Source organism: Sinocyclocheilus rhinocerous, unplaced genomic scaffold (assembly GCF_001515625.1).
Source record: "Sinocyclocheilus rhinocerous isolate Xijiao unplaced genomic scaffold, SAMN03320098_v1.1 scaffold656, whole genome shotgun sequence".
NCBI classification, from domain to species: domain Eukaryota; kingdom Metazoa; phylum Chordata; class Actinopteri; order Cypriniformes; family Cyprinidae; genus Sinocyclocheilus; species Sinocyclocheilus rhinocerous.
Window position 1 is genome coordinate 983523 of NW_015648010.1, and position 13152 is coordinate 996674.

At 37.2% G+C, this 13152-nt stretch overlaps 1 protein-coding gene across 1 annotated transcript in view; it reads left to right on the forward strand.

Moving 5' to 3' along the window:
* LOC107709550 (protein phosphatase 1 regulatory subunit 37-like) overlaps nt 1–12917 on the forward strand; it is a 48862-nt gene extending 35945 nt beyond the window's left edge. Inside the window, exons 3-11 of the mRNA XM_016514046.1 lie at nt 941–986; nt 2048–2152; nt 4749–4904; nt 5008–5120; nt 6712–6853; nt 7000–7166; nt 8263–9544; nt 11780–11882; nt 11987–12917. Coding sequence (XP_016369532.1) covers nt 941–986; nt 2048–2152; nt 4749–4904; nt 5008–5120; nt 6712–6853; nt 7000–7166; nt 8263–9544; nt 11780–11868 — 2100 coding nt within the window. The 3' untranslated portion in view covers nt 11869–11882; nt 11987–12917. The remainder of the gene's footprint in view (nt 1–940; nt 987–2047; nt 2153–4748; nt 4905–5007; nt 5121–6711; nt 6854–6999; nt 7167–8262; nt 9545–11779; nt 11883–11986) is intronic.
* The last annotated feature ends 235 nt before the right edge of the window (nt 12918–13152 follow it).

Below are 13152 nucleotides of genomic sequence, written 5' to 3' on the forward strand. Positions count from 1 at the left end.
AATTTAACCACCTGTAACTCCCGAACCCTGGGGGCTATCGACGCGGGGGTGGTCTCATTCGAAAGCGGGCCTCTAGACGTACACTCGATTCGCGTTCGATAGGGTTCCTCGAGCAAAAGGGATCCCCCAAATTTGGTGCAGATTCGCCACGCCATTACGGAGATATGGCCGTTCAAAGTTTCAATGGTTTTCCATAGACAAGCTTTAAATCGTTTCATCCAGGTCGCCAGTAGCAAACAATAGAGCGCGGACAAACTAAGCAATTACACCATTTCAAGCATTTTATCTGCGTTATATGTTCTGTAAAAAAAAATGTCATATCGGCGGCATATTCTCCGATACCGATATATCGGCGACAGGCTGATATCGGACAATAATATTGGCAAAATGATATATCGGTCGGGCTCTAATATATATATATATATATAAAATGCAGTTTCCCTCCTCCCCTGTACGAGTGCTGTCTGTGATTGGTGAGAAAAGATGACCGCAGATGGCTTGTGTAACAGCAGAAACACGAGGCTCATTGAAGTCACACTAGGAAGCTCAGAGTCAGATGCTGCTTGCATGGCAGCGTTAAATGTCTCTGAATGCTTCCAAGTCTTTGCTGATCACAGAACAGGTTGGGGCCGCTGCCCCCTGGTGTCTCACAGCACAGACATCATAGTGTTTGCACAGCCTTCAGACCTATCAGTTCAGCATTTATACTGGCATGCTTTCAGCTCTTAGTCCATTTGTTTGTCAGTGTGTATGGTAACCCAGAGACATGTTACAACACACACACACACACAGTGTATTAGTCAGCGTATTTATTGATTCTTGTGTCTGTAGGTGTAGGTGCACACACACTTTTTAAACTAGAGTTATATTAATGACCTACCTGTCCAATAATATTCATCTCTCAATAGTAAACTCTTTCTAATTATTTTTTTCCCCATAGGACTTAAAAGACCTGACACAGCGAAACGAGTGCCTAGAACTTAAAGGTGAGCTAAAAAATCTCCTTATCACAATGTTCAGTGTCTGCACGGTCATTGAAAGTTCAGGGAGTTTTAAAATGGTATATTTCCCGTCTTGGGATAGTCATAGAAATCTAATCAAATAATGAAAAGTCTTGGAAATGTGAGTTTTTCCTTGTTAAAATATTTCTTAAAATATTTTTAAATATTTGAACCAGCATTAAAAAGAAAAGCCTAAACTCTATTTTTCTCCATTCCAAATTGTGATTAATACTAATTCAGCAAGGATGCATTAAATGGATCAGTAAAGACATTTATAATGTTACTAAAGATTTCTATATTTCACTCCCTCGCATAAGGGCATTCTATCACAAAACATGTTTTACAAATGGTAAATCAATATATTGTTTTCTGTGAGCGAGTAAACAGGGTGATTTTCACATCATTTTGTAGCAAAAACTCTAATCTACCACATCCAATTCTCAAAAGTCTTGTGAACAAATATTCTGTATGTGTTTTATGGCGCTATTTTAAATTGTAATAATATTTTTCAAAAATATCTTTTTTTTTTATCTTACCAACCACAAAATTTTTTGTTTTATGTATATTATATACATTTATTTTTCACACACAATCCATGAATAAGGATCAGTTAAGTCATGAGAATGCATTGAGAACCCATTTCATTCACTCCCATACACACACACACACCACTCACACTCACACACACACTCACACACACACACACACACACACACACTCACACTCTCACACACACTCACTCACACACTCACACACACACTCACACTCACACACACTCTCTCACACGCAGGTTCTCCGTTGAGTTCAACCTGTTAAGACTGGTTTGTGTCCTTGTTTGGTTTGTGTAGTTAATGGGTGTGTGTCCATAGACGAGCTGATCACACCATCAGATGATTCCAGTTTACTGTAAATATGAAAGTAGCAGAAAAATCATCACTATGTGTTTGACTTTGATCGGTGTTTTTACAAAATAAAAGAATATAAAGAGCCGTATCAGTGCAAAAGTTGAATCTAATATCTCTGTCTCTTTGTGTTTTCCTCTGTAGGAGAGAAGCTGGATTATAAATCATGTGAATCTCTGGAGGAGATCTTTAAGAGGGTGCAGTTTAAAGTGCTGGATCTGGAACAGACAAACTTAGACGAGGATGTGAGTGTTTCTCTTTCTTTACCTCATTGAGTTTCTTACCAATCTCATTTCCTTTCCAGCTCTATGACCGCAGGGTCATTCTTGTTCTTTCTCTTTCCATCTTTAAAACTGTCTGAGCTTCTGTTGTGACGAGTGCAGCGCTCTGATTTCATTTATCTTTGTTTTTATTTATTTTAATGTAATTTGTAATTTATTTTTTTTATTTATTGTATTTTAATCAATTCATTTAGGGCTGCACGATTATGACAAAAATCATAATTGTCGATTATTCCCTTGAAATTGTAATTGCGATTATTAATTACGATTATCACAATTTACATTGAATGATGTTTATACCATTGTTTTATGCAACATTTAACACCGGATTGGTTTCTTCTTTAAATTATAAAAAAATGTTATACTAAAACTAAAACTAAAACAATGGAAAAACCCTTAAGATAACATGTAGAAAGAAAAAAACACATCTTAAGCACGCAGAATAACATAAGTGGGTTTTGAACGATTACGTAATTGTGGCATCCATAATTGTAATCGTGATTAGAAATTCGATTAATTGTGCAGCCCTAAATTAATTAATTCATTCATTCATTCATTCATTTTAAATAAAATATGTACTATGAACACATATTCTGATCATCACTATTCACATATCTATTTATTTGTTTATTTCATTTATTTTATTTTCATTTCATGTATTTATATTATTTGAATTGATTTTAATGTAATTTATTTTTTATTTTATTTTTTTTTGCAATAAAAAAAAATGTACTGTATACACATATGCTAATGGCTGTTTGTTTTTCATTTATTTTTATTTATTTTAATGTAATATTTTTTTTAAATGATTGCATTTTAATATATTTTAATTATTTATTTTATTTTTATTTTATTGCACATAACTGCTGCTCTGAGATCAGTTTCCTTTAAGTGTTGTTGGAAGTTTGTCTGGCCATGGCAGGTTTTTGTCCCCCTGCTGCAGTACCATAATCGGCATGTTTGTTGTTTTTCTGTGTCTATAAGTATTTGCTGCACTCCTGCTGCACCTATTCTTCTTTACCTTTAAACCCTCTTTATGAACTGCTTTGTACTTGTTCTTGTTTTGTGGCTCCTCCAGAAACGTTGAGCCTGTCCGCCTCCTCTGTGAGAGCTCTTGTATGCAGACATTGTGATTGGACTACCGGTAAAATTGATAATTTGAGACCAAAGATTTAGACACTTTGATCCTGACCATGTTTTGCTGAAGTGTTTTTTCTTTAACTGCTAATACGACCGTTTTACATCACAGACTGAAGAAAATGAAGCATTGCTTGGTAATTGGTTGACCTAAATTGGTATTATCTGATTGTATACTTAAATTTAACATCTTACAGCTATTCAATCTAATTCATTACATACCTTTCTATCAAAGTAATCTGACATTATCAAGATTAATTTGTTCTGACACAGTCTAACTCAGGAACACTGTGGACATTAACCCTGTAAAACCTAATGTATCATATTTGATACATCGGTTTCTAAGTGCTTTAACACTGTCTACTACATGCCTTCTGTCATAGTGTATGCTTTAAAAGGCCTTTTATGATAACTGTACAAAGGTCCATTTTCAGCTTGTGCTTCACATGTCTTTTTTTACTGTGAAATCTACTGATTTTTATAAATTAAATGTAAAAATGTTTTATATTGTTTACATTGTTAGTAATAATTCGAAATTAACACTTACTAGACTGAAGCAACTTTATACATGTATGTTTTATAATAAAAATATATTTATAATACAAATGTTGATACTCAACAGAAAAACTCTCACTTTATACACACACATTATATATATATATATATATAATGTTTGTGTATAAAGAGAGTTTTTCTGTTGAGTATCATGTTTTATGCATCAGGCTTCTAATGCTTGTATAGTTTGATATAGTGAGAATATGGAGGCAAAACTGTTCAGTTCAGTTATTCAGAGACTCAAACTGAGCAAGAATATGCAATTTGGTGATGAAATTATGATGCTTGTAATGTAAATCAATACGATTTTATAAATATAAATATCAGTCATCATTCTATATTTCCAATAACACGTCTTAATAAGATAATATTTTAATAATCAAAACATATAATGCATATGTAATACAGTAATGATTGAGAGATGAACAAATAAACATTCCTCAAAAGCCTGATGATCATATTTGAGACTTTCTGATTTTTATACAAAAATATTAATAATAATGATTGATAATCAAGTAAACCTTCAGTCCAGTAAGTGTTAATTTTGAAACATTAGTAATATATAAGTTATTCTTAAGTTCACTTTATAAAAATCAGTAAAGACTTGACAGCAAATAGATACATGAAGCACAAGCTGAAGGTGGACGTTTGCACAATTATACTAAAAGGCCTTTTACTTGATAAAAAAAAAAAAAATGTAAACGTTCAATCAGATGACAGAAGGCATGCAAGTAGATTTTGTACAATAGATATTAGAGGCTTTAAAAATTCATGCATCAGTTACTACAGGGCAGGCTTTATGTTAATCATTTTTCCAAAATGAAATGTGAATGAAGCAGTTAAAAAGCAGTTTATTTCATACATGTGTTTAGCCACAGCACTGAAGATGAACATGAACCTCAGAGAGCTGTATCTGGCTGAAAACAAGCTGAACGGTCTGCAGGACTCGGCTCAGCTGGGGAATCTGCTGAAGTTCAACTACAACATCCAGATTCTGGACCTGAGAAACAATCACATACTGGACTCAGGTGTGACCTCTTGCTCCGTATCGTCCTGTTATTGGTCTCCTACTTCAGTAGTGTTTGGACTCGTCGTTCAACCCGCTGTATTTGCTTTTGCTCGTTTCCTCAGGGTTGGCGTATGTATGTGAGGGTCTGAAGGAGCAGAGGAAGGGTTTGGTCACTCTGGTGCTTTGGAACAACCAGCTCACACACAATGGCATGGGATACCTGGCCGCCGCTTTGGTAAACACACACACACACAACTGTGTCCCAAAAGTTTCCATGAGCAAATCCACATCTTTAGGGCTTATTCAAACCAAGAGCAACACAACAATGCAAAGCGAATCGCCAACGGATTTTGTCCCAAAACTATTCACACCAACTATTCGACACAAATTTGTTTGTAACAAGTGAAACAAAATCTATTTCATAATAGGGCTGTATCTAACAAAGACTAACATGATGATTATCTGGACGAGTAATTGACTATTCTGGTTATTTACAAACCATTTTTGAAAATAGAAAATATTTGTTGACTTTTTTTCTTTTTTTCTAATCGTTTCAACTTGCAATAGTTGTAAATAGTGCTGCAAGTTAGATATACCTACATTAGCCTTCACGAGGCTTATTGCTTTTATAAAACGGTTATTCCATATGCGTAGTAAGGTTTCACAAAATAAAAGAGCACATAAAGTTATAAAGTTATATTATCAGCCAAACAATGTAGTTCCTCAGAAACGGTTGTGGTTTCAACAAAGTGGTTGCCGAGCAACACACAAATGTAAGCAAAGGTGTATGTTTGTAGAGTAATTTACAACAGCTTCGAACTTGGCTCAACCAATCAGAATCAAGGACCGGAACTCTCCGTTTTATAATGTAACGTTTGGTCCATAATAAGCATTATTTTGACTTAAAATCTGTTATTGTGAAAATTTACACTTGTATAGGTGTTTAAACTCGAAGTAAAACTTGAAATATAAATTTTTTGTAACATTGTTTACTTTCACATTTGATCAATTTAATGCGTCCTTGCTGGATTAAAGTATTAAGTGAATAAAGGTATTACTGAATAAAAGTATTATCAGTTTCCACAAAAATATTGGGCAGCACAACTGTTTTCAACATTGCTAATAATAAGAAATGTTTCTTGAGCAGCAAATCAGCATATTAGAATGATTTCTGAAGAATCATGCGACACTTGAAGACTGGAGTAATGATGCAGAAAATACAGCTTTGATCACAGAAATAAATTACATTTGAACAGATATTCACATTGAAAACAGCTATTTTATATTGAAATAATATTTCACAATATTACTGTTTTTACTGTATTTTTAAATTTAAAAAAGCAGCCTTAAGAGTCTTCTTTCAAAAGACCGTAGTGAACAAAAGACTAGCCTCTTATGCCTCATTGTATAATGACCCATCATGGAGCTCATCCACCCCAAACACGAGAATGAGATGAGCTCGGCCACATTCAGTCAGATGCTCATTAAGTAGATTGAGAGGATGCTGTGCATGTCTTCCAGCTGCTGACCATGCAACGCTCGTGTTTACGTGTGCCCTGCCGTCTTTTTGTTAATTAAGGACAAAACACACACATTCTCACAGCCTTGTGTGTGATGCACTGCAGTCCGTGCTGGTCTTCAGAACAGGCTACATGATTTTAAAGCAGTGTTTCACAGCAGAAGACTATTAGATGCCTTCGCAAAATAATCCTAAACGCATGCATCTTGAAAATCTCTCACTGCAGAGTTAATCCACTTTCAGTTTCTTTTTCCCATCTCTCTCTCTGCTTTTACCGATCCATCTGGTTTGCTCTCTGTTGCTGTAGCCTTTCACTCAAAGTTTGGAAACACTGAACCTTGGTCATAACGCAGTGGGGAACGAAGGAGTGCACAAACTAAAAGACGGACTCATAGCAAACCGGTCCATCCTCAGGCTGGGTCTGGCCTCCACCAAACTCTCCTGTGAAGGTGAGATCTGGAGAGAAATGTGAAGTTACTGTCATATAAACAATGAATTAGTTTCTTCTAATGCAGATGATATCAAATTTTAGAGCTCGGCTTATGTTAAGCGTGTGTGAATGTGTAGATGATCGGTGTGTTTGTTCGTATGATAGGAGCGGTGGCTATCGCAGAATTCATCGCTGAGAGTCCGAGGATCCTCCGGCTGGACATGCGGGAGAATGAAATTAAAACCGGAGGCCTCATGGCTCTCACGCTCGCCTTTAAAGTCAACTCATCGCTGCTCCGACTCGACCTGGACCGAGAGCCCAAGAAAGAGACGGTGAGTGTTTGTTAAATGGGAAGGGGAATGTATTTACATTCATTTTGCTGCTGCAACACTAACATGTCACAACATGGTTTTTATTCGGACGTTACTTTCCATTGTCATTAAAGTGTTAGGACAGATAAGACCATTTTAATGGTGTCTCTGATTTAAACTTAAATCACAAAAACAACATTAGATATATTAAGTCCAAGTTAATTTCTCTAAGTTTAAAACTCTTTTTGAAAATCAGAAATGCTCATTGAAGTCTTCTTGTGGCCTTCTTCATATATTTAAATGTTTTACAGTATAAAGGTAAATATTGCTGTTTATTACAGTATGATGTTATATTGATCTAAATATATTAAAATTAAAAGTTATATATTAGTATATAATATTTAATGATTTTATATTAATTAATAGATTAAATTCTAATGAAAAAGCAGTGGAAATTATATATACACTACCATTCAAATGATTGGGGTCAGTAAGAATTAAAAAATTAATGAATTAATTAATACTTATTCAGCAAGAACACGTTAAATTTATCAAACGTGACAGTAAAGTCATTTATAATGTTACAAAAGATTTCTATTTCAAATAAATGCTGTTCTTTTGAACTTTCTATTCATCGAAGAACCCTGAAAAATGAAATGCGTCACTGTTTCCACAAAAATATGAAGCTGTTTTCAACACTGATAATAATCAGAAATGTTTATTGAGCAACAAATCAGCATATTAGAATGATTTCTGAAGATCGTGTGACACTGAAGACTGGAGCAATGATGCTGAAAATTCAGCTGAGCATCACAACAATAAATTAGATTTTGCTGTATATTCGCATCTATTTTAACAGCTATTTTAAATTGTAATAATATTTCAGTATTTTTGATCAAATAAATGCAGCCTTGGTGAGCACCAATCAAAGACATTTAAAAGTCTTACCTATAACCAACCCCAAACTTTTTAACCCATACTGTATATATAGACATACATATAGATAGATTTTTTTTTTCATTAACTACACTTAATTAATTATATACCACAGTGTTCATTACATGCATCTATGACCTTTTCATTGCATAACTGCACTGTATCTATTTTTCTCTCACAGGTGAAGAGTTTCATCGAGACACAGCGCGCCCTGCTGGCAGACATTCAGAACGGCTGCAAGAGGAACTTCATCCTGGCCAAAGAGAAGGAGGAGACGGAGCAAAAGATGAGGCAGTCTGTTTCAATGGCCGAAATCGCCACTGAGGACCAAACTCAGGAGGATGAAGATGCATCTGCTGAGAAAATCGAGGAAGAAAACACCGCAGGTCAGGGAGACGCAACCAACGAGGGAAGTGCATCTGACAGCCAAGAGGTCATCGATCAAAAACCGACACTACAAGACGACTCGGACTCTGACACCGAGGATGAGGACGCAGCCGAGGAGCCAAAAGCTTCTGCAAACACCACACATCCCATACCGATTCCTGCAATAAGCGCCTGTAAGGCCGTGGCCTCGACGCCTCCTCTACCAGAATCCCCAGCGGGAATAACGGTGACCGAAGCCAGCGCTGTCCCCGGAGCCCCAGCATCTCCTAGCCGCTGCTTTTCGGTGTCTAGTCCCGGCAGAGGACACAAAATCTTTATGGTAACCCGCGTGGAAAGCCCTCCGGAGCAGCAACAGATGACTGCATTCAGCGAGAGGGCGGCAGAGAGCCAAACATCCACACAAACTAATATAAAAGCACCTTTAGATGCACCATTGAACCAAACAGCATCTGAGCTCAGCACGTTAACATCACGTGCAGAAACAACACCAGCACCTGTTCAACCGCTCAACGCGTCTTCACTTGCGGATAAGCAGGAGAATGTGAAGGAGTCTCAAGCTTCACCGTCAGAAATCGCACAGGAACCTGCCACGCCATCTGAAAGCCAGAAGGACGCCGTCCTTGCCGATCAGACTCACTTAGAGCAGCAGTTGATTGTAAATACAAGCATAGAAACATCGCAAAATGTAAGAGAGAAGGGCCAGACGTTCTGTTCTCACACGGAGCAGAAACAGGAATCGAGTCCCACCCAAACAGAGCCATCAGTTTCAGGACAATCCCGAGATGAGACGCTATGTCCAGAACAACTGCGGGAAGTTCAGCCAGGTGCTAACGGAGAAAAACAAGTGCAGTCTAGTGAGCAGCAGCAGGCCTCTCAGCTGCAGGAGGTCACGAGAGGTCACGAACCCCTAGATGAGGAAGACTGCAGTGCTCCTGACCAGATCTCCACAGAAGAAGCTGAAGGTCATCCGGCTGTGAGTACGGCAGCAGCGCTGCCCAACGGGCTGAAGCCAGAGTTTGCCTTTCACCTGCTTGAACCCGAGGGACCCAAACCAGCCAGCTGCATTATGGAGCATGGTGAGTTACGCTGGATTACCTCATCTTCCACAACATTTATTTGGATTAAATTACATTTCATTGTTCCTAAAACCTATTCACACCAATTCTGATGCTACTAGATGACATGATAAAATGTTTTCTGTAGGGGTGTAACGGTTCAAGTTACTCACAATTCGGTTTGTATCACGGTTTTACAGTCACTGTTTCGGTACGGTTCGGATTTGCTATGTTTAGGGGAAAAAATTACTATATTGTCAAATAAAAATAAAGAAAATAAGAACAAATAATCTAATTACAAGCAAAAGCACAAATAAATACAGCAGAGCAAAGATACAAATAAAATAAACAGTGCATTTCAGGGTTTTTAGTTAGGTCTAACATAGGGCTGGACAATAATTCAATATCAATATGTATCGCGATCACTAGTTTTTAGGTACAGAAATTGAATAAAGTAATCAAATGAAAAATAAAATAGCATATTTGACTGTTTAAATTAGAGCCCGACTGATATGGGTTTTTGGGCCCGATACCGATATTACGGAGTAAAAAAAAGGCTGATATAGATATATCAGCCGATATTCTTTGTAGAGGTCGACCGATAGTGGATTTTGCCGATACCGATAGCTAGGTTGGACCACTCTGACCGATACCGATTAATTAACCGATTGTTTTCAAATTGATACTGAACAAAAACTAAAATAGTGCTTTATTTATAAAAACAGTACTGAACCATACTAGTAGTAAAAATAATAATAATAATAACAGTAATAGTAAATGTTGAAATTAACACACTCTAACAAGGAACAATACTTACACCAGGTAGGTCTAACAGTAGGGCTATTAAGAGATTTTTTTTATTTTTTTTTTACCAATTATCCAAATAATGTTTAATCCTAGAAAGCTATTATCAGAATACAGTATATACGGCAAATAAAAGCAACGTTTGTCCGTGACAAGTGATGTATAATGCTATGTTGTATAATACATAAGACGCTTGTTCTTTGCTTTGTTTTATTTTAAATAAGAAAGTGTAACATTAAAATATAATAAAGTGCAAAAAATACACAAAACTCGAATACTTACGGAGGGAGGGGTTCTAGCAGACCGGTCACAGCACTTGCGGTCCGCGTAGAATTGACGCTCTGTTCGATGTTTGGACTCGCTGTTTGCTACACAGCCTACGGCGAAGCTACGGCATAGGTTCGACGCAGAAGTATAAATCAGCCTAAACAGCGCATCAATTCTACGTGGACCGCAAGCACTGTGATTGGTCTGCTACAATAATAGCATGTTTGTTCATTTGAAGATTCATCAGGCTGATTCAAACCAATAATGCCTGAATTTGTGAGTCTTTCTGAGTGATTCATGAACTAGCTCATTATGATTATTAAAAAAAATAAATAAATCAGTATTGCAATTTTGTATATTTAACCACACATTTCATTTTGAGACTGATATCAAGTGATGATAACATGCAGGTCATTGTTTGAATCATTTTTATTCAGAAATGCTCATTTAGTTAAAGATTCATCAAGCTGATTCAAACCGATATTATCGAGTCTTTCGGAGTAATTCGTGAAAAACAGGTCCAATTTCTGTATATTTATATAGTGAGTCATGTTTATTCAGAAACGTTCAGAGTTCATTCATTTGAAGATTCATCACGCCGATTCAAACCAGTAACGCCTGAATTTGTAAGTCTGAGTGAATCATGAATAAACTGGCTAATTTTCTATATATCATGTATTATTATATTATCATGTATTATAATTTGTGATTCTTTCGGGGTAAATAATGAAGAAATACATACTCATGTATGTACATACTCTCAGTCATTTTCTTGTGAATCAGACTATGCTGGTCACGTTGTATGTTTTTTGCGTGCAGCTTGTGAAGACAATTAAATAGAAAGAAGGGTTTTTTTTTTGCTATTAATGCCTGTTCACACCAAGGCTAATGTTAGGTGCACCGTGCAATAAACAAATTTAATCTCTCTGCTGAACATTTTTGTTGGTTTGAACAGGTGTTTACTTTGTAGTATTTGTTTGTTTCATCTGATCACATGCAACTCATACTCTAAGCTCAAACATTGGTCAAATATTGATGCTTTTGCATCATTTAGTCGTATTGGACTAAGCTGTGAACAGGAATTTATGAACATAGTGAAAGCACAAAGACACGTAATATTATAGTGATTTTGAGCATGCAGAGAATGATTCGGGGTTGATGTGTGTGTGTGTGTGTGTGTGTCAGTGAGCGTGACAGCAGAGCTGAGCTGTGGGCAGGATTTAGAGGAGCTTCTCCTTGATGCCAGTCTGGACACCAGCAGAGATGCACCGTAAATGCTGTAACCAAGGTAATGCAAGGAAATTCCCATGTTTATGAAGGAATTCCTGGAATAATAACTTAACAATGTGCTTTTAAGTAAGGTTAAGTTAACCCATCTTTGTGTCTTCTCAGGATCCACACATGCAGAGAGAATCAGAAGGGCCGGTTTGTTCTCGCCACATGGCATTCGCTCATATTCCTCGGGTCTCTTTCAGTCTTTTTCATGTCTTTTCCACTAATTTTCCAATCGTTGCATCAGAACACAGAGGACTCACCTTCCCTCCAGTGTCCAACTTTGATTGAAATTAGGAAAATCTCTTCTGCGATTCAAACATTTGCCGTAAAGTTGTATGTTCGTACAGTTACCAAAGACGCACATGCAGAGAAACACACACACACTCGCTAACCGGCGACCTTCTTCTGTTCCTCCCCGTTACGCTGTCGACTGTGGCGCCTCACCGCAGCGCTGCTCTCCGCCGCCCCCTGGTGGACTGGAGGTTGTAATGCAGTACAGAGACTGACCGGCTGCAACATGCGAAGACATTTCATTGGTTTTGGCTTTCCGATATGGTCAAGTGGGCAGACGTTGTTTCGTGAGAGCGTCGTTGCGAGTCTCTGTGTGTGTTTGTTGTTATTAGTGTCTCGTTAACACAAAAAAAGACTTGAGATCTGCTTTCCGTTGGAATCGGTCAAAACACTCACTTCTGATCTCAGATCTCACCAGGTTCCCTTCATCAACCAGCACTTCTGAAACCTGCGTGAATGTGTGGAACAATTTATCTGAGTCATCTGAGTGATTCGGACATCTTCGTCCTCGGCAAACGAACGAGTTGTACAGTTTTCACTCTCTCTTACAGTCTCAAACACTCATTCTGTCTTCCATTGGTAAAACCCTGTGTGTCACCGTACGTACCCATCCGAAGACAGGACAAGACACGTTTGCCTTTAAACCTTTTTTCAGCTCTTTATTCCGGCTGCTTGGCTGAATCAGTTTGTATTTATTTTAAACAACCCGAGTCTGTTGTGTGATTCCTTTTTTTTTTTTTTTTTTTTCCTCTTAATGTTCCCCTGATACTCATTCCTTCCTTAGAGGCAACCACTCACACACTGTGATCTCCTGTCTGTCCAACTTCCCTTTCTCCTGTAATTCTTTTTTTAAGCTGTTGTTGTGGGATTTTCCCCCTTTGGTGTATATTTTCAGATTCTATAAAGAGCAAATATTAAGTTTAAATGGTCCTATTTTGATTGGTGGGGGTTTGGGAAAGGGGCGGGTCACTGTGGATTGATTTATATAAATA